The sequence below is a fragment of the Mobula birostris genome, chromosome 22 (genome assembly GCF_030028105.1).
Source record: "Mobula birostris isolate sMobBir1 chromosome 22, sMobBir1.hap1, whole genome shotgun sequence".
Classification (NCBI taxonomy): Eukaryota; Metazoa; Chordata; class Chondrichthyes; order Myliobatiformes; family Myliobatidae; genus Mobula; species Mobula birostris.
Genome location: NC_092391.1, coordinates 5259689 through 5281851, shown reverse-complemented (window position 1 = coordinate 5281851; position 22163 = coordinate 5259689). Strand labels below are relative to the sequence as shown.

At 41.2% G+C, this 22163-nt stretch overlaps 1 protein-coding gene across 3 annotated transcripts in view; it reads left to right on the top strand.

The window, feature by feature from the left end:
• Positions 1–22163, top strand: part of strbp (spermatid perinuclear RNA binding protein) — a 267170-nt gene that overhangs the window by 222353 nt on the left and 22654 nt on the right. For all 3 annotated transcript variants that reach the window (XM_072239910.1, XM_072239908.1, XM_072239909.1), the window contains 2 exons: positions 7821–7961; positions 9240–9366. In XM_072239910.1, the coding sequence (XP_072096011.1) occupies positions 7821–7961; positions 9240–9366 (268 nt within the window). The remainder of the gene's footprint in view (positions 1–7820; positions 7962–9239; positions 9367–22163) is intronic.

The window sequence follows — 22163 nt, the reverse complement described above, 5'->3', positions numbered from 1 at the left end:
ATTGCAGAAAATAAAAACCTGCAAGTGCTGGATGCCTGAAATAAAATCTAAATAAGTTTATGCGAAGAGAAGAAGAGTTAATGTTACTCTGTTAGAAATCTGAAATAAAATGCTGGAAATAGCACGTCAGAAAGCACTTAAGGAGACAGGAAAAAAGGGTTAACGTTGCAGATTGATGACATTATTTAGAGATAAAGTGCGGGACAGGCCCTCCTGACACAACGAGCCACACCGCCCAGCATCTCACCTATTTAACCCTAGCCTAATCACAGGACAATTTACAATGAGCAGTTAACCTACTAACCAGTACGTCTTTGGACTGAGTGGGGAAACCGGAGCATCCGGAGAATCCCATACGCTTACGGAAGGACGTACAAACTTACAGACAGCATTGGTATTGAACTCCGACACCCCAAACTGTAATAGTGTAGCACTAACTGATATGCTACCATGGTACCCCTTTATCAAAATTAGTCAGTTCAGCTACAAACTATTGTAATTGTTAAGTTCAGTGTCGAGTATTGGGGCTGTAATGTACTCAGTCAGGAGGTAAAATGCTTTTCTTCAAGCTTTGGACTTCATTGAAATATTGTCAGATCCCTTAGATAGCAACGGGGAGTACACCTTTCTTCTAACTACAGCTCCCCTCCAATGTAGTTGAGAGGCCACTCAGTCTTGTCAGTTCTACTTTCAGCACTTTATCATCTTCTGTCTTCGCTTGTGGAATTAGGACTGAGTTCCCTTGTTTACAACTTCCATCTGTAATTGATTCTCATCTAATTGTACTTTATTGTCTACCTATACTGCACTTTTTCTGTAAGTGTAACTCTTCATTTTGCACTTTGTCAATAGAACAGTACAGCCCCTTATGTTCCAAAAATCCACATGTGTGAAAAACTTGTTCTTTGGATATCCATTAGGTATTTCCTCTCTCACCTATGTGTTATAGCTTTATGTTCACCTACCATAGGAAAATGACTTGTGACCATCTCAGCAAGTCAGGCAGCATCTGTGGAGGGGAATAAACAGTCAGTGTTTCAGGCTGAGACCCTTCCTTTCCAGTCCTGATGAAGGGTCTCAGCCCAAAACATCAACTGTTTATTTTTTCCCATAGATGCTGCCTGACTTGCTAAGTTCCTCCAGCATTTTTGTGTGTAGCTCACGATTTCCAGCATCTGCAAAATCTGTGTTTGTGACTATCTACCCTATTTACGTCACATCATAAGAGGTGCGTAGGAGCCATCCCAGCCCATCCAATCTCTCCTTGAAACTAAATCTTGTTCGTATGTTCCAAGTGGTCTAACCAATGTCATGTACAGCTCCTACATGATGTTCCATGTCTTGTATTCAATATACTTGCCTGTAAAGGCAGACAAGGTAAATGTCATTTTGACTACCTTATCCACCTATGTTGTCATATCCAAAGAGCTAATAACTTGCATCCCATGCAACACTGTTAAACATCACTACTAAGGTCTCTATCATTGACTATATATTGTTTGTTCAGAAGGTATTGGGTGACCCAAAATGCATTATCATAATTAGATTTATTATCACTGACATATATAAAATCGGTTGTTTTGAGATAGCAATACATTAAAAAAATTACTAGAAGTTACAATAAGAAATACTATGGATTCTGATTAATTTAGCCATCAGTTAACTGGATTCCCTTCACTTATTTGGAGGGCACTGTTGCTTAATTGGGACAGGAGACAGTTGCTGAACAGTTCCTAATTAGCATCAGTTGTGTGGCCGTTAGATAACTCTGTGCTTAGAGCAAACAGTTTTTAAATAGTGTCAGTTTTGTGTGTTTGTTTTCAAAAAGCAGTGAATTTTGTCACTGATAGTTGGTGAGAAATAAGCATTAAGACAATTCAGAGCTGTTTTGCTCACTGCAGTTTCAAGCATTCAGGCTTGGAGATACCAGAAACGCTAGGAGTGTAAATAAAATGATTTCACTACTCAAAGCAAGTTAGGAGTTGCAAAGGATTTGAAAGTGACACCAATCATCTTGAATGTTACAATGGAAATGACAATTTGGAGGATGCAATCATCAAAAGCATTGTATGAAGACAGTCCATATTCCGCAATAGATATCTGCACTGAATTGATTCATTTACAGTCAACCAAAAGAACACAGCAGCAAACACTGATTTCTCCATCGATAACTATCAGAAACTAATATACAGTTTAATAGTACTGTAGTGGTATTGATAGTGTTCTAATTTATTTTGTATTTTATTTAAATACATAATTTGCTACTGAGTTAAGCAGTAGTTTGTCTTTTTTTAACCTTTTAAACTATTTCCATGAAATTTTTGTTAATTATAAGACCATAAGGTGTAGGACCAGAAGTAGGCCCTTCGAGTCTGATCTGCCATTCAATCATGGGCTGATCCAGTTCTTCCAATCATTCCCACTCCCCTGCTTTCACCCAATTCCCTTTGATGCCCTGGCTAATCAAGAACCTATCTATCTTAAATACACCCAATGACTTGGTCTCCATAGCCGCTCGTGCCAACAAATTTCACAGATTTACCACCCTCTGACTAAAGTAATTTCTCCGCATCTCAGTTCTAAAAGGACGTCCTTCAATCCTGAAGTCATGCACCCTTGTCCTAGAATCCCCTACCATGAGAAATAACTTTGCCATATCTAATCTGTTCAGGCCTTTTAACATTCAGAATGTTTCTATGAGATCCCCCCTCATTCTCCTGAACTCCAGGGAATACAGCCCAAGAGCTGCCAGATGTTCCTCATATGGTAACCTTTTCATTCCTGAAATCATTCTCGTGAATCTTCTCTGAACTCTCTCCAATGTCAATATATCCTTTCTAAAATAAGGAGCCCAAAACTGCACACGATACTCCAAGTGTGGTCTCACAAGTGCCTTATAGAGCCTCAACATCACATCCCTGCTCTTATATTCTATACTTTTAGAAATCAATGCCAAAATTGCATTCGCCTTCTTCATAACCGACTCAACCTGGAGGTTAAACTTTAGGGTATCTTGCACAAGGACTCCCAAGTCCCTTTGCATCTCTGCATTTTGAATTCTCTCCCCATCTAAATAATAGTCTGCCCGTTTATTTCTTCCACCAAAGTGCATGACCATACACTTTCCAACATTGTATTTCATTTGCCACTACTTTGCCCATTCCCCTAAACTATCTAAATCTCTCTGCAGGCTCTCTGTTTCCTCAACACTACCCACTCCTCCAGCTCTCTTTGTATCATCGGCAAATTTAGCCACAAATTCATTAATACTGTAGTCCAAATCATTGACATACATTGTAAAAGCAGGGGGTCCCAGCACCGACCCCTGTGGAACTCCACTAGTAACCAGCAGCCAGCCAAAATAGGGTCCCTTTATTCCACTCTCTGTTTTCTGCCGACCAGCCAATGCTTCACCCATGCTAATAACTTACCTGTAATTCCGTGGGCTCTTATCTTGCTAAGCAGCCTCGTGTGCGGTCTGAAAATCCAAGTACACCAGATCTACTGCATTTCCTTTGTCTAGTCCTGGGATGGCAGGACTTTCATATGAAGAAAGACTGGATGAACTGGCCTTGTACTCGTTGGAATTTAGAAGATTGAGGGGGGATCTGATTGAAACGTATAAAATCCTAAAGGGATTGGACAGGCTAGATGCAGGAAGATTGTTCCCGATGTTGGGGAAGTCCAGAACGAGGGGTCACAGTTTGAGGATAAAGGGGAAGCCTTTTAGGACCGAGATTAGGAAAAACTTCTTCACACAGAGAGTGGTGAATCTGTGGAATTCTCTGTCACAAGAAACAGTTGAGGCCAGTTCATTGGCTATATTTAAGAGGGAGTTAGATATGGCCCTTGTGGCTACGGGGATCAGGGGGTATGGAGGGAAGGCTGGGGCAGGGTTCTAAGTTGGATGATCAGCCATGATCATAATAAATGGCGGTGCAGGCTCGAAGGGCCGAATGGCCTACTCCTGCACCTATTTTCTATGTTTCTATGTTTCTAGCTTGCTTGTAATTTCCTCAAAGAATTGCAGTAGGTTTGTCGGGCAGGGTTTTCCTTTCAGAAAACCATGCTGGCTTTGTCCTATCTTGTCATGTGCCTCCAGGTACTCCATAATCTCATCCTTAACAATCGATTCCAACCACTTCCCAACCACTGATGTCAGGCTAACAGGTCTATATTTCCTTTCTGCTGCCTCCCATCTTTCTTAAATAGCGGCATAACATTTGCAATTTTCCAGTCATCCGGTACAATGACAGAGTCTATCAGTTCTTGAAAGGTTATCGTTAATGCCTCCGCAATCTCTCCAGCTACTTCCTTCAGCACCCAAGGGTGCATTTCATCAGGTCCAGGAGATTTATCCACCCTCTGACCATTAAGCTTCCTGAGCACCTTCTCAGACATAATTTTCATTGCACCTGCTTCACTTCCCTGACAATCTTGAATGTCCAGTATATGCAGATGTCTTCCACTGTGAAGACTGATGCAAAGTACTCATTCAGTTCCTCTGCCACCTCTGCATGTCTCATTACAATATCTCCAGCGTCATTTTGTATTGGTCCTATATCTACCCTGAACTCTCTTTTACCCTTTATATACTTGAGAAAGCTTAAGAGCTATATTTAATTGAAGCTACCACATAATTGGGCCAAAATGTACTGGTCCCAATGTGTCCCAATTAATCAGAATTCATTGCATGTATATTAAAAAAATTAATAGTTCAAAAGGAGATCAAAATTCTGAAATGCCTGCTTTGCTGTCGCTGCTACTGTGTGGTAGTCGGAATCTCTGGAGCTGAAGGCCCCGAAATCCTCGGCTTTGCATGTTTTCAGCGGCAGGGGAGAGGTCGAAGGCGCTCGGGAGGCTGTATCGGAGAGTCTGCTCGGAAACTTGGAGTTTTCGGACAGATGGACTCAGGGTCGGCTGGGGTCGGCCGCTTCCAAGGTATCGGCAAGTTGCGGTGCCTGGAGGTTTATGGCAGGGAGTTTCTCCCTTTTGCCGCCTGCTGTCGGGGACTCGAGAGTGAATCAACTTGGGACTTTGAGACTTTTTTTACTGTGCCTATGGTCTGTTCTTTATCAAATTATGGTATTGTTTTGCACTGCTGTAACTATATCTTATAGTTATGTGGTTCTGTCAGTGTTAGTCTTTGGTCTGTCTTGTTTTCTGCGATATCACTCCGGAGAAACATTGTATCATTTCTTAATGCATGTATGCATTTCTAATTAATAAAAGAGGACAGAGTGTTCTCATAATCTAAATTGTGAGGTAGTAATCATGGTCTCACACTTGTCTGGATTAAATTCCACCTTCCACCACTCCACCCAACTTGCTAGCTGATCTATGTTACTCTGTATCCTTAGGTAACCATCCTCATTATCTACAATTCCACCAACCCTCATATCATCAGCAAACTTACTCATCAGACCCCAGGCATTCTTATAAACAAATAAATAGTACAAAAAGTGAGGTAATATTCATGGGTTCATAGTCCATTCAGAAATCTGATGGTGAAGGGGAAGGAGTTGTTCCTGAAACATTCTTAAATGTGTGTCTTCAGGCTCCTGTATATCCTCCTTGATAGTGGTAACTGCAACCTTTTCTGGTAAAGGGTTTATTACAAAGCACATTTCGTCTGTGTAAGTAATATTAAAGCTCGGCAACTCAGTTAATCCTCCACTAGAGAACAGTGTGGGCTGGAGTGCGGTACACCTACAATAATTTGAGATCTTAAGTTTAATTTAATGTTCCAAACTGTATGCATTGATTATGCTGTTGTAACTAAATAAGAAGTATTTGCTTATCATAGTGCACCACATGGATACCCTTCTGGTTTGAGGAGTGTCTGAATTTTTTTTTGTTTATCTTGTAACTTTTGTATTGATTCCAAGAGTAACTTCTTTTGCTGTGTAGAAAGTTCGAACATCTATATGGAATATATAGTGCTAAGATGCTTTTATCTTAACATTGTATGTGTCCACTCTTTACTAGGCCAGTGGTTCTATCTATTTGCCACTTTCGCTGAAGGCTTTAAAACACTAAGTATGTTAGGACTAAGCAACTATTCTTTTGTACATAATTTATCAAGTTGCTTTACTTTCCTGATTTGTCACTTTGGTCCTGTCACATTCTGTTGAATAGAAAATCACTTTAATGAGTGACTGTACTGGAATAGTGTTAAGATTGACATTTAATGGAACTTTTGTTCTACAGTCTATGCAATAACATGCTGCAGGAGTGGATAACTTAACTGTGGTAAATAAACAAAATTGCTTAAAAAAATCAAACTATAATCAAACACTTCCAGGGAGTCACATTTAGAAACTTATCCTTCACAAGTGCTGCGAAACACAATATGGTAGTGTGCTCTACTTCTGAAATTAATGTTTATAGGATTGCAGTTATAAATACATAATTAGTCATTTAGCTACTGAGATAAAAGCAAACAAATTAAAATTATTAAGCAGAGATGCTGAGACAGGAGACCATGAATCAAATCCACATAGATAGGAAGCATGGCACGTACTTAAGGTAGGGAAACATCAACTTGAGGTGAAGAAAGTAAGGCATAGTTCAGAAACACAGAAACAACTGCATGATAGATGAACAGGGCAAATAATACTAGAGATAAAGAAGAGGAATAATGGTACTGAAGAAAGAGTGATACTTGCTTTGAATTGAATGCCAATGTAGATCTCTTGAAAGAGGATAAAGTTCATAGAGCCTATAATACTGTGGAGATTCATTCCATTAAATCCCTGGTGCAGATTTTTATCGAGTACTAACGTAGGTTCCTTAAAGCTTTTTGAGTTATTAAGCAATTAGTGGAACAATAATTTTCAGTGCAAACCTTAAAGCAAATGAACTCTCACAGTACACATGAAAAGTGCCGGATGAGCTCAGCAGGTCCAGCAGCATCTATGGAAAGGAAAAAAACAATCAATGTTTCAAGTTGAGACCCTTCTATCAGGAGGAGAAAGGAAGTGGAGGTAGGCTTCTTCACCTTTCCTTTTCTGGTTCTGACGAAGGATCTCAGCCCAAAACGTCAACTCTTTATTCTTCTCCATAGATGCTGCCTGACCTGCTGAATTCCTCCAGGATTTTGTGTGTGTTACTCTGGATTTCCAGCATCTGCAGCACCTCTTGTGTTTAGAACTCTCACGGTGCTTTGTTTCACTTATGACAGCTGGTTGAGTGTGCAGATACAAATTCCATATGTTGCGAAAGGCATTAAAAATGGGAAATGGGGCAACCCACTTCCAACTTCTTTCTATCTACCACCTAATGCTTTGGAGTTCTCTCAAAGGCCATTTTTTTAGCCTATTTAGGAGATAGTGTAGCCAACGTGATGTCACATTCTTCCTTTGTAAGTCAAAACGTGCTTCCTGCAGGTAACCAAGGCTCATTGCTGCAAAGCTAGAAAGTAAAATGTTTGAAGGTTGTTCTTTTAGATAATCTTAATTCTCTTGGAAGAACAATTTTTTTAGGAATGTGTACATTTTTAATCTCTGATTCATGCTTAAATGTTTGAAATTCCTTTTCAGAAGTCACAGAAGTATAATATTTATTAGAAAGCATACTAATTGGGTATGCATGCGCTCATACTTGAGGTGATGTTTTAAAAAACATTGATTGTTAAGTACTATAGCCCCATTGAATATACAGTATATCGCTATTTTTGTCATAAGTACACTATAAATCCTTATTAAATAATAATTGTTACTCCAACCTACAAAGATTATTCAGTGTTTATTTTAAAAGTTAGAAATGGAAGTCTATGGTAATAGTTTACCAAGTAGTTTGAAAAACTCTTTTTTTCTCAGGTGGAAGTGGATGGTCAGAAATTCAAGGGAGCAGGTCCTAATAAGAAAGTAGCAAAGGCCAGTGCTGCTCTAGCTGCCCTTGAAAAGCTCTTCTCTGGTCCCAGTGCTGCCAACATCAAGAAAAAGAGGACTGGTCCTCCGGTAAGAGTTCTATAATTTTTTATCTGCCGCTGCTACATTTAAGACTATAATAGAGCATAGAACATTAAAGCACAGTACAGTATTATGCTGACTTTTTAACCTACTGTTAGATCAATATCACCCTTCCCTCTTTACATAGCCCTCCATGTTTCTATCATCTATGTACCTATCTATGAGCCTCTTAAATGTCTGCAATATATCTACCTCTACCATCAACCGTTACTGTGGTATCTATGCACCTACCACACTCCATGTTAAAAGTAAACTTACCTTTCCTCCAACTAGCTTAAAATTATGACCCCTCGTGTTAACCATCTCTACCCTGGGAAAAAATCTCTGGCTGTCCAATCAATCTTATACACCTCTATCAAGTCATCTCTCATCCTCCTTCACTCCAAAGAGTTTTGATTAACTTTGTTCCCGAATGTGCAAACATTTCATGAAGAAAAGTATGTCCTATCAATTTCAGCTCATCTGGGCCAATAAAACACAGGTGCATTTCATTCATGTATCTTTACATGAATCTGTTGACTTTTTTCTAGTGTTTTATCATTTTTCACATTTCGTGTACTGCAAAGACGCATCACACCTTCTGGTGTAATTTGGTCATGACAAGATTGACTGACAACTGTGTTGGTTGTCTACCATACCCAAAGGCTACAGGAAATCCCGTGCAAGGACATTTTTAAAGTCGCAAAGCTATTGCACTGGGGCAGTTCCACTCTCTCGACCTCAGAAGTCCATGTCCAGTGGTACAAGCAGTCATCACATCTGGGGTCTTCCTTGGTTGTAGTGGATGACCATGACTTCTTCTGTGCCTCATCATCCCCTTTGCTCTCCACAAATACTCCAGACCACCTTCCTGACTGTTGGATCTCATTGTTAATCTCATCCGACTAGTCCACCAGAGCTGACTTTGCATGCCAGCACAGGCATGGCATGTGCCTATTTCACCAGGGTATGAGGCCCTTCATCTACCCTCTTCTGGTTTAGCCCACCTGTCAAAGCAGTGTACTGGGGTGACCGTTGTCACATGTAAACAGCTGCTTAGAGTCACCGGTGAGTGCTGAGTGTCTGGTGGGACCAAAGGTGAGTGAGCTGCCCCAGAATAGACATGACAAGCCCCATCACCAGAGGTATTACCCCCCCCCCCGCCAGAAACCCCATTCACCCACGGACTTACAACTAACCTTAAAGCAAATATGCTTTGGTTTATAATTTTAAAAACCTGATAAAGCTGTTGTTCCCTGATGGATTGTACTGCCTTTTATCTCACAGACTAAGGGTCCAATAGCTGCTCCAGCGGTTGCCGTCCAGTCACTCAGGGGCAGAGGCAGAGGAGCTTTGAATAGAGGAGCTTTTGCCGGCGCAGCAGTAACAGCTGCTCCAGGGTATCTAACACCAGGTATGCTGCACTGTTTAACCAAAGCATTCAACATCTTATTGAAGGTAACATGGTTCACTTCGTACATAAGACATAAGAGCAAAATTAGGCCATTCTGCCTTAAATTTACACCTGCCTATGGCAATTAATTCCACAGATTCACCACTCTTTGGCTAAAGAAATTCCTTCTCATCTCCGTTTTAAAAGCACGCCCCTCTGCTCTGAGGCTGTGTCCTCTGGTCTTGGACTCTCCCACCATAGGAAACATCCTCTCCACATCCAGTCTATCAAGGCCTTTCACCATTCAATAAGTTTCAATGAGGTTGCCCCTCAGTCTTCTGACAAGCCATTCAATCCTGGGATCATTTTCATGAACCTCCTTTGAACCCTCTCCAGTTTCAGCACATCCTTTAAGATAACGGGCCTAAATCTGCTCACAGTACTCCAAGTGAGGCCTCACCAGTGCTTTATAAAGTCTCAAAATTACATCCTTGCTGTTACATTCCAGTCCTCTTGAAATGAATGCTAACATTGCATTTGCCTTCCTCATCACAGACGCAACCTGCAAATTAACTTTTGGGGAATCCTGCACAAGGACTCCCAAGTCTCTTGCATCTCAGTTTATTGTATTTTCTCTCCATTTAGAAAATAGTCAACCCTTTCATTTCTCCTATCAAAGTGCATGACCGTACACTTCCTGACACTGTATTCCATCTGCCATTTCTTTGCCCATTCTCCTAATCTAAGTACTTCTGTAGCCTCTCTGCTTCCTCAAAACTACCTGCCCATGCACCTGTCTTCATATCATTTGCAAACTTTGCAACGAAGCCAACAATCCCATCATCCAAGTCATCAATATATACCATAAAAATAATCAGTCCCAACACAGACCCCATGGAACACCACTAGTCACCAGCAACCGACCAGAAAAGGTTCCCTTCATTCCCACTCTTTGCCTGCTGCCAATCAGCCACTGCTTTAACCATGCTATAATCTTTCACTTGTTAAGCAGCCTCTCGTGTGGCACTTAGTCCAAGGCCTTCTGAAGATCCAAGTACACAACATCAACCGATTCTCCTTTGTCTATCCTGCTTGTTATTTCTTCAAAGAATTCCAACAGATTGTCAAGCAAGAGTTTCCCTTGAGGAAGCTATGCTGACTAGCTTATTTTATCATGTGTCTCCAAGTAACCTGAGATTTCATCCTTAATAATCAACTCCAATATCCTCCCAACCACTGAGGCCAGACTAACCGGCCTATAATTGACTTTCTTCTGTCTCTCTCCCTTCTTGTAGACTGGAATAACATTTGCGATTTTCCAGTCTTCCGGATATATCCATCATCTCATGGTGTTATTGGAAGGACAAATGATTTAAATTGTAATGTGTTGCACAAGATTTAAATTGTTTTGATCAACATTCAGTTCATCTGTGCCAGTTAAAGCTGTGCATATTATTAAGCTTGCATTGTTACTACAGCACAGTACAGGACCTTTGGCCCAAAATGTTGTACCAAGCTTTTAACCTACTCCAAAATCAACCTAACCCTTCCCTCCTACATAGCCCTCCATTTTTCTATCATCCATCTGCATAAGAATTCTTAAATCCCCCTAATGTAGCTGTTTCTACTCCTACCCTGGCAGTGCATTCCACATACCTACAAATCTGTTTAAAAGCGACTTATCTTTGATATAGTCATAGTCATACTTTATTGATCCCAAGGGAAATTGGTATTCGTTGCAGTTGCATCATAAATAATTAAATAGTAATATGTAAATTATGCCAGGAAATAAGTCCAGAACCAGCCTATTGGCTCAGGGTGTCTGACCCTCCAAGGGAGGAGTTGTAAAGTTTGATGGCCACAGGCAGGAATGACTTCCTATGACGCTCTGTACTGCATCTCGGTGGAATGAGTCTCTGGCTGAATGTACTCCTCTGCCCAACCAGTCCATTATGTAGTGGATGGGAGACAATGTCCAAGTTGTCATGCAACTTGGACAGCATCCTCTTTTCAGACGCCACTGTCAGAGAGTCAGTTCCATCCCCACAACATCACTGGCCTTACAAATGAGTTTGTTGATTCTGCTGGTGTCTGCTACCCTCAGCCTGCTGCCCCAGCACATAACAGCAAACATGATAGCACTGGCCACCACAGACTCGTAGAACATCCTCAGCATCGTCCGACAGATGTTAAAGGACCTCAGTCTCCTCAGGAAATAGAGACGGCTCTGACCTTTCTTGTAGACAGCCTCAGTGTTCTTTGACCAGTCCAGTTTATTGTCAATTCGTATCCCCAGGTATTTGTAATCCTCCACCATGTCCACACTGACCCCCCCCCCCGGATGGAAATGGGTCACCGGTGCCTTAGCCCTCCTCATATTCCCTACCCCCCCCATACTTTCCTCCCGTTCACCTTAATATTATGCTCCTTCATATTATCCATTTCCACCCTAGGAAATGTCTCTTTTCAATCTATACCTCTTATTATCTTGTACACTTCTATCAAATCACATCTCATCCTCCTTTGCTCCAAAGAGAAAAGTTCTCGTTCACACAACCTGTCCTCATAAGACATGCTCTCTAATCCAGGCAGCATCTTGGTAAATCTCCTGTATCCTCGCTAAAGCTTCCACAACCTTCCTATAATGAGGCAGCTAGAACAGAACGCAATTTGTTCTTAATTTTAATTATCAGTGAGGAATTTTTAAAAATGCTATGAATCATATTTTAAAACCACTGTTGAAAACAGAATGAAAGTTCTAAAGACTTTGATGAGATAATATTCAAGATATCTAGAAATAAAAAAAAAGATTGCTGTGTCTGCTCCTCCAGTTAAACATATATCCTGTTTAAAAACACCCATGCTTTGGCCAGGCCACTATATCTAATGAATGCAGAAGATGTGCGTTGACCAGGGATACCTTTTGTCATATTTTAGACTTGTACCTGTCAGTGAAACTGTCAAGGATTAATTGTCACAATAAGATTCTTGACATTTTATCTAATAAAGGTTCCTCGGCTGGCTTCACAGTTTTTAAAGAACAAAGATTCATCGACAAACAGTATGAGTATCAGTATGACAAACAATTGTAATTCAATCCCTTAACATAACATTTGACCAGATCAATACCTCAGTTCTGCAGACCTTCAGCTAACATGCATTTACTTCAGGATGTATTAATGCTTCCTCACTACCTTTGAGCTTTTCTAGGTGGCATAAAAGAGTAGCAGATAATGTAACACTTTGTAGCAACAATCATAGTTCTATTCCCAACCCTTTCTGTACATGGCCATGTAGGTTTCTTCCAGGTGTTCCAGTTTCCTCCCACACCCACATTCCAATGTCATACGGGTTAGTAAGCTGTGGGCATGCTTTGTCGGCACCATAAGCTTGGCAATACTTGTGGGCTGTGGAGGCTTTCTTACTTTTGTGGATTAACGTAATTCCTGACAAGGGGTTTCATCCTGCTTGGCAAGTGAGACTTGTGGCTGTGAAAACAATCCTGAGTTCTGCGGCCTGCTTCGTAGTGGTTGTACGAGTTGACTCTGGTACTGCAGGCAGTGGTTCTGGCAACTCTGGACATCTTTCTTCTCCTTTTCTCAGCTTTTCTCTCTGGACCTACTTCGATCCTCCTCTCCTAACTGCAGCTTCTTTCTCTTTCTCTTCTCTCCTTTTCAACTCTTTGTCTTTCTTTTTCTTGCCTTCCATTTTTTCTTTCTAGGACCTTGATCTTGGGAAAGTGCATTTAGGTCACTGGTGTATTCTCTTATTAATCTTTCTATTGCTCCCTTTATGATCTGGTCTCTCCTCTTAGTATCCTCCTCCACAAGATCATCAACTGAATCTTCTGTTTTCGTATCTCCATTGACTCCGTTCTTTTTGGCCTTCCATTCATCCAACTGGGCTTTAGCTTTTGCGTTTATTTTTACAAGTAGCTTTTTGTCTCCCAGTTGAAGTTCATGTGGTAATCTTTATGCAATAATCTAATGCTTTATACTCACAAAAGCTTGCAACTTTCCTGAAGCTCCTTGAACTCTCTTCCAACATAAAATCACAAATAACTGCCTGATTAACATATCAAAAGCTTTCTCAGATATGTTGCCTACAAAAACTGTTGTGTCAGACCAGCCATTTCGTCACTTTGATGCTTCCTCTGAGCACCATGGACCTTCCTTAATCCAATATGCTTTCCACTCAGAGGCACAGGGGTTGGCACCAACTCCTGTTTGCCCTCTGTGGGGCAATGGTTCATGGTGTACAACATGGAGCCAGTTATGGCATCATCCAATACATTTCTTAATTCACATTCAGTTGACTCTACTGCAGTGGATGTGGCATGCAAATGGTGGATGGATCTCCAGTGAAGTTGTAGTTGTAACAACCAATCAAGACCCCACAATGCTGGCCCGCCTGTTTTTACCACACACAAGCCCAGTGTGACTTGTTGGTTGTTGTATTTCACTATTATAAATGTCATTCCCATAGGAGTCAACTTTTCTCCAGGATAAGTTCTTAGTTGGATACCTGCAGGCTTTGGTTCAGTACCTTTGAAATGCCATTCAAACTCATTTTATGGAATGACTGATACAACCAAGCCAGTGTCTATTGTAGTTAATTTGCTGTTCACTTCTCACATAAGTCATATTGCTTATTTATTGTTTGTTTTTGCTTTGTAAATCTCAAGGCTACTTAGTCCTGTGTCACTCATCATTATCAAATTTTTCATCAATAGCATACAGATTATTGCTCTTTTTGAAACTGCAACTTGACACAAGCTTTTTCTCTTCCCTGTGCAGTACATTTATTTTTGTCTGCTCTGTGTCCTTTTGTTGCACTTTCTGCAAGTTTCACATTTAAATCTGCATTGGGCTGGTGTGTGTGAGCCCCTGCCACAATGGAAACACAATTTGTTCAGCCAGGCAGGCCTCTGTATAGATGTTGCAATTTTGTTCACGTTCACTTTCATTCCTGACTGCAACTCAGTTGCATCTGTTTGCTGTTTCCATTGTTGCAGAAATTTCAACTGTTCTTTTAAATTTAAGTTGTGCTTCAGTTAGGAGCTGTTTATGAGTGCTTTCTTGTAAGTTTCCACAAACTAAACGATCTCTCAGTGCATCATAAAGTCCATCATTGAACTGACAATGCTCAGGCAATCTCTTCAATTAAGACACTCATACTGAGAAGACACCCCCTTCCTTGTGATTCCACTATGAAACCTAAAGCGTTCTACAGTCAACAGTGGTTTTGATTCTAAATGTTCCAACATTGCCTTCACAATTTCAGCAAAGCTCATTTCATTTCAGCAGGTTTGATTAGTGCAAACTGTATGCCTTTAAACCAATGCACTTAGCAAAATTGGTACTCGTTTCTCATTTGCTATTTTGTTTGTTTCAAAATGTTCAGTTAGTTTAGTATACATGAGCCAGTTACCCACTGAGCAGTCAAACATGTCAGTCTTTCCAGAGTAGCCAGCCATCTCTGCTCTTTTTTTATAATCATTATCACCCAGTACTTACTGTTTATGAACCCATTTTCTGCCCTTTTTTTAATTCAACTGTCTCCTCACGTGCTGCATTGTTTTTTACTCCACTGTTCCCCACTGTGCTTTTTTCTTAACTCGAACATTTCACTGCGCTTTAGTCAGTTGGTAACCATCTCAGGTTTGTTTTAAAAATACCTTGTCATAACATAGAATAGTACAACACAGTACAGGCCCTTCGGCACACAATGTTGTGCCGACCCTTAAATGCTGCCTCCCATATAACCCCCCCCCACCTTAAATTCTTCCATATACCTGTCTAGTAGTCTCTTAAATTTCACTATTGTATCTGCCTCCACCACTGACTCAGGCAGTGCATTCCACGCACCAACCACTCTCTGAGTAAAAAACCTTCCTCTAATATCCCCCTTGAACTTCCCAACCCTTACCTTAAAGCCATATCCTCTTGTATTGAGCAGTGGTGCCCTGGGGAAGAGGCGCTGGCTGTTAATGTTTGTAACTCCAAAATGTTAAACGAATTCAAAGGAAAACCAGAGCCAAGAAATGCAAGTAGTTCGTGTTTCCCTTAAGCGAGGTTCCTACATATGCAATTCATTTACTTTTACATATACTACTACTACTACGTCGACTCAGGCCTAGGGGGCCGGCGTCGGGCACGATGACAGACTCTCCACTTCTCCCTCTCCCTCATCAGTGTGTTCAGTTCATCTACATTAGCCGTGCCGCTGTCTTCTAGGAGCGTGTTGACCATAGTCTTGGGAGGGCGCCCAGGGTTCATCCTCCCGTGCTTGGGCTCCCGTATGATGACTAGGCTGGCAGGTAGCTCGGGGTGGCGTAGACAGTGCCCCACTAGTTGCAGTCTCCTTGCCTCAATTTTAGTGGAGAGCATCGGTAGGTTGTTATAGAGCTCAACGTTCGTCATGTGCTGTTGCCAACTCGCATCAAGAACCACCCGGAGCATTCATGTATAGCAACCATCTAGAGACTTTCACATCTTCTTGGTGAGTGTCCATGTCTCGCATCCATACGTGAGAATGGCCTCTATGACTGCTATGAAGATCCTCTTTTTAAGCCCTGTGGTCAGGTTCGACTTCCAGATTTCCTTCATGTCGTTCGTAGCCCTCCATGCCAACGCCTTCTGTATCTTTATGTCCTTCTCCGAACTCATCTTTCTTGACCTGAGGTACTTGTAGTCAAAGACTTTCTTAATGGTATCATTCTCTACAGTCTTGAGAGTACCTTCATCACAGTTAAACGCCATGTACTCTGTCTTTTTAGCGTTTAGGTGAAGTCCAACTTTATTGCACTCTATTTCCACTTTCGTCAGTAGCTGCTGTGCTTCTTCCATCTGGTCAGAGAGCAGGACTATGTCATCTGCAAAATCGAGATCTGTGAGTGTAACTGGTCTGACCCTTTTGGTTCGCCCTGGTTTTATGGTTTTACATATAACCTGTAGTAAATTATTTAAAAGAATGCTTAATCAAACAATGTATTTAGCATATTACTCAAATATTACCGAAATATTAAATACACAACACAATCCCCATCTCATATTCAAACTGTAATGGTCATTAGCATAAAACAATGCATTTCACTGTATGTTTCAATGTACATGTGTCAAATAAAACTTACCTTTTTATATTTTAAAAAGATTGTCCTAACTGTAGGAAGGATATTCTCCTTTAACAAAAAATTCTCATAGATCTTCATGTGACTTGGATGACAAACTGTCAAGTTTTTAATTTGGCCAGATCTTACAGAGAGCCAGAACAGCAGTACAGGAGAGAAGCAACAGCTAGTTACAATACAGGTTTCCTCCACCATCCAAAGGGAGAGTGTTCCTATGAAACGTTCGTAAGCTGGAATGTCGTAAAGCAAAGAAGCAATTACCATTTATTTATATGGGAAAAATTTGTGAGCATTTGCAGACCCAAAAATAACCTACCAAATCATGCCAAATAACACATAAAACCTAAAATAAAAGTAACATATAGTAAAAGCACCTAGTTAAGTAGCTTGTTTATTTCAGCTTTTTTCTTAAAGATGTGCAGGGCTCCATTCTCCACGACCTGGCTACCGCTGCATTCTCCACGGCAATGTATCGGTCCGCGGCCCGTGGGTTGGGGAGGTGGGACTCATCATCTGTTTCCATCAGGGAGGCAGGTCATCTTCTTCTATGACTGCCTGCCTCGATGTCGAAGGTCGAGGTTCGTCGTCTGCTGTGGCTGACTGGAAGGCTTGCTTGACTGCTTAGCCTCACGCATTTTTCTATCATACAGTTCTTTGTAAGCACTCAGACCATCTTGCAAATATGCCCTAAACCTATGTATCCTTTCAAAATTAAAGTCGCACTTTATCATTGCAGCGAAAATCTCACGTGGTTGCTTCACGTTCAGTTCCTGGACGACTTCACTTTCGGTCCGTTTGCTACTGCATTCGGTTTGGATTATTATCCTTTTCTCTTTCAATTGCATCAGCTCTTCATCTGTCAGTTCTTGGTCATGGGATGCCAAAACCTCTTCAACATCATCTTTGTCAACTTCCATAAGCCAAGCTCACTTTGTCCTTACTTCGTTCACCACGATCAAAATGCTTAATTATGTCTAGTTTTACGCTAAGTGTAACACCCTTACGAACTCTTTTAGGCTTTTCCGATACCTTAGAACTCATCTTGCAAACGGATGCTCACAGGCACATGTTTAAGCAATGCCGGCTAGAATGCAGTTCTGAATCCGGGGGAGGAGCAGCTGCTGGGGGCGTGCGCTACTTTTTTCACGTGCTGCCTTTTTTCGTAAAGTGAAAACACCTTCTGTTAGTGAAAACAGGTAACTAATGTAGGTGTTTCGTAATAGTGAGGTTTCGTAAAGCGAACGTTCGAAAAGCAGGGGACACCTGTACACATATCAGCACATTCCAGGCATCTGACCCTGTGTGTTCTGCAATGTGGAATTGTGAAACTTGCTGGAGGTCACATATTAGTGCTCTGTTATCCTGCTCTGCCGCCGGACACAGCATTGAGTCCAATTATGCCAGTACGGTATCAAGTTGAGAAGCTGTTTTATATTTATATCTGTTCACCTCTAATCTGGTACTGTTAGCACTGTTCAATAAATTAGACATATTGCAACTGTACATAATTACCTTTGGGTAGTAGCTCCATATGTCACTATTACAGGGTGTGATGACCCTGCCTTACACAAGTCCTGGGCTCAGCTGGCTCCGGGCGACAGTACCCGGTATGAGCCCCTATCCAGGGTTACGGATCCCACTGCCTTGTGGGTACCTTTGGGAGAAGAGAAGGCTAAGGAGTAAACCCTACACAAATCCAGAGTGGAGCCCCTAAGGCGGTTGGAGGACGTATCATGTCAGCTCCCGCAGCCAAGCTAATGCCAATGTACTGCTTCGCATTCCTTTGAACTACATCCACGAGGCCGAGAGGGGGATCTTGATGTCTGGGCAGCCCAGGATCTCCATATTCATCGCCCAGGTCTGCGCCCCGGAACTAAACCGGGCACATCCGTTGTCTACTTAGACAGAGGGAGCCAGAGGCATAATTACCTCTGATCATTAGAAACAACTGAACCAGAATCAGGTTTAGTATCAATGGCATGTGTTGAGAAATTTGTTGCTTTCCAGCAGCAGTATATACATAATTTTAAAAATCTAAAGTACAATAAGATATAGTTTAAAAATAAATAAGTAGTGCTAAAAGAAAACAAAAATATTGAGGTGCATGTGTTCATTGTCTATTCATACATTTGACGGTAGAGGGGAAGAAGCTGTTCCACAAGCATTGAGTTGTGTATAGGAAAAAAGGGCATGTACTGGGTGATGGGGTCCTTAATGATGGATGACACCTTTTTGAGGCATTGCCTTTTTAAGGTATCGTCGATGCTGGTGAGGCTAGTGCCCATGAAGGCTGAGTTTACAAGTTTCTGCAGTGTTTTTTCCAATCCTGTGCTATTACCCCTTCATAACAGACAGCAACACAACCAGTTATAGTGTTCTCCAAGGTACACGGAAAGATTCCTTTGATAGCAAAGGCTATCAGAAGTCCATCGAAGCTGCCTGTAAGCAGGGGCACTGTTTCCGGCATATATGTGCCTGTTCCTTTTTGTGGCCAGTTCAGTCATGTGGAGCTCCCTAGGTCACAAATCTGAGTCAGGCATAAAGAACCAACGTAGAGTCCAGCACAATCCAACCAAATATTTTAACTATATTTTTTCCACTTGCTGTTAATGGTGATTAGAAATGCAGTAAATCCTTCAATTACAGGTTTCCCCCGCCATCCGAAGGTAGAGCGTTCCTATGAAAAGGTTTGTAAGCCGGAATGTCGTAAAGCAAAGAAGCAATTACCATTTATTTATATGGGAAAATTTTGTGAGCGTTTGCAGACCCAAAAATAACCTACCAAATCATGCCGAATAACACATAAGACCTAAAATAACAGTAACATATAGTAAAAGCAGGAATGATATGATAAATACACAGCCTATATAAAGTAGAAATACTTTTCCACAATCATTGCCTGAACTGTTCTCCGTAGCAAAAATCTCACGCAAGCGCTCTCGGCAAAAACACGGCGCAAGCGCTCTCCGGTAACCTTTAAGCTATGAAGCTGCCAAATCATACCAAATAACATGTAAAAATACACAGCCGATATAAAGTAGAAATAATGTATGTACAGTGTAGTATCACTTACGGGAATCAGGAAGACAGCGCAGAGCACACTGATGATGGTGTGTTAGGCTGAATCGTTGGAGGTTGGGGTGGTGCAGTGGCCTCTATCCTCTGGGCCGCCAACCGATACCGATCCGCGAAGCATGCAGGGGTCCAGCGGTAGCCGGGACACACACAGCATGTCTTTAAAAAAAAAGCCGAAATAAACAAGCTAATTAATTACGTGCTGGGCGGCACCCTATTAATTAGCATGTTTATTTCAGTTTTTTTCTTAAAGATGTGCCGTGTGCCTCCCGGCTACCGCTGTCTTCTCCGCAAATCGGTATCTGTCTGTGGTCTGGGGGTTGGAGTGGTGGGACACTGGGGTGTCATCTCATCGTCGTCTGTTTCCATTAGGGCAGGCAGGTCATCTTCTTCTATCTCTGCCTGCCTCGATGTCGAAGGTCAAGGTTCGTCATCTGCTGTGGCTGATATGGATGGCTTGAAAAATGACAGTATGCTTGACTACTGAGCCTCGCGCATTTTTCTATCATACAGTTCCTTGTAAGGACTCAAACCATCTTGCACATATGTCCTAAACCGACGTACCCTTTCAAAATTAAAGTCGTACTCATTCGGTTTCGATTGTTATCCTTTCCTCTTCCAATTGCATCAGCTCTTCATCTATCAGTTCTTGGTCATGGGATGCCAATACCTCTTCAACATCATCTTCGTCAACTTCCACAAGCCAAACTGACTTTGTCTTTACTTCGTTCACCACGATCAAAATGCTTAATTATGTCTAGTTTTACACTAAGTGTAACACCCTTACGAGCTCTTTTAGGCTTTTCCGATATCTTAGAACTCATCTTGCAAATGGCTGCTCACAGGCACGTGTTTAAGCAATGCCGGCGAGAATGCCGTTCCGAATCCGGGGGAGAGCGGCTGCTCGGGGCGTGTGCTGCTTTTTTTTTTGCGCACTGCCTTTTATCACGCGCTGCTTTCTTCGTAACAGTGAAAACACCTTCTGTTAGCAAAAACAAGGAAGTAATGTAGGTCTTTCGTAACAGTGAGGTTTCGTAAAGCGAACGTTGGAAAAGCAGGGGACACCTGTACCCTCATTGTAAGGTTTTTTCCATCTATCTACGGAAGTATAAATAGATTTGTAAATAATAAAAAAAGTAACTAAGAGTGGAGAACCCATAATTAAAACAACAGGAATTCTGCAGATGCTGGAATTTCAAGCAACACATATCAAAGTTGCTGGTGAACACAGCAGGCCAGGCAGCATCTCTAGGAAGAGGTACAGTCGACGTTTCAGGCCGAGACCCTTCGTCACGACCCATAATTTGTTATTTTTAGTGTTTAATATTGACTTGTTGCAGTGGACACAGCTTTTTTTTTAATCAAAGCCTTATTCTTCATATGGTTACCAAGGCTGTACCAGGCTTGATTTATGTTCACAAGATAACTGCCAATGACTTCAGTATTAGCCCATTCCCTGTCAGCATGTCATCATATTTACTTTTATATGTACATGTAGTTAAGTTGGTCCTGGAGTTTCAAGATGTAAAATAACTCCATGGCAAATGATTTAAATATTTTATTTTACCAGAGATGGTTTTGTGTTGCAGCATAGGAATCGAAGAAAATTGTTATGGAGTGCTGTGTCAAGTGCTTTTAAGTTTCTGTAAAAAGGATTAGCATGTGCTGACTTGTGCATGGTTTCCTTGCACGGGGACTTACTAGTTTCAGTTATGCAATTAGGAGAGATACTAACTGGAAATCAGGCAATTCTCAGAGAAGGAAATAAAACAGAATTGGCCTGTGTCTCACGTGAATTATTTTCACACACTTTTCAGCAGCTGCAGTGAGATTTAATTTTGGATTCAAATTTGTTTCAAATTACTTTGTTCATGGGAATTTTCTTCAGAACCATGCCACAAGGTCTATCTTGTTAATCTTATTTCAGAATGCCTTTTGAAATATTTGACATCTGAAAGAAATTCAGTGTAGGGTAGCAGAGCAAGAATTTACTGTATATGAAATAAAAAGGCAATACTAGAGACACAACAGCATACAAGAAAAAATGGATATTGTTTTCAGTTTGCAATCTAATCTCAACTGAAGATGTTAGAACACACGCATAATGCTGGAGGAACTCAGCAAGTCAGTTAGCATCTGTGGATTTATTTTATCTTGCTTCTTTTAAACTACTTGATTATAAATCATGTTTGATTACATTGAAATCCTTATTTATATTTGTAAAGTTATAATTTCTAATTGCAGATTGCACATTTAACTTTTAGAACATAGAGCATTACAACACAGTGAAGGTTCTTTGGCCCACAATGTTGTGCTGACCTTTTATTTAGAGATACAGGATGGTAACAAGCCATTCCATCCCATGAGCCTGCAATGCCCAATTATACCCATGTAACCAATTAATCTACTAACCCGTTCATCATTTGGAATTTTAACTTACTCTGAGATCAATCTAACCCTCCCCCTACTACACAGCCCTGTGTTTGTCTTATCATCCATGTGGCTATTTAAGAGTTTCTTAAATGTCCCTGATGTACCTGCCACTATCACTACCCCTAGCAGGGTGATCCATGCACCCACCAGAAGAGCCCTTATAGACTTAATCTATTCAACT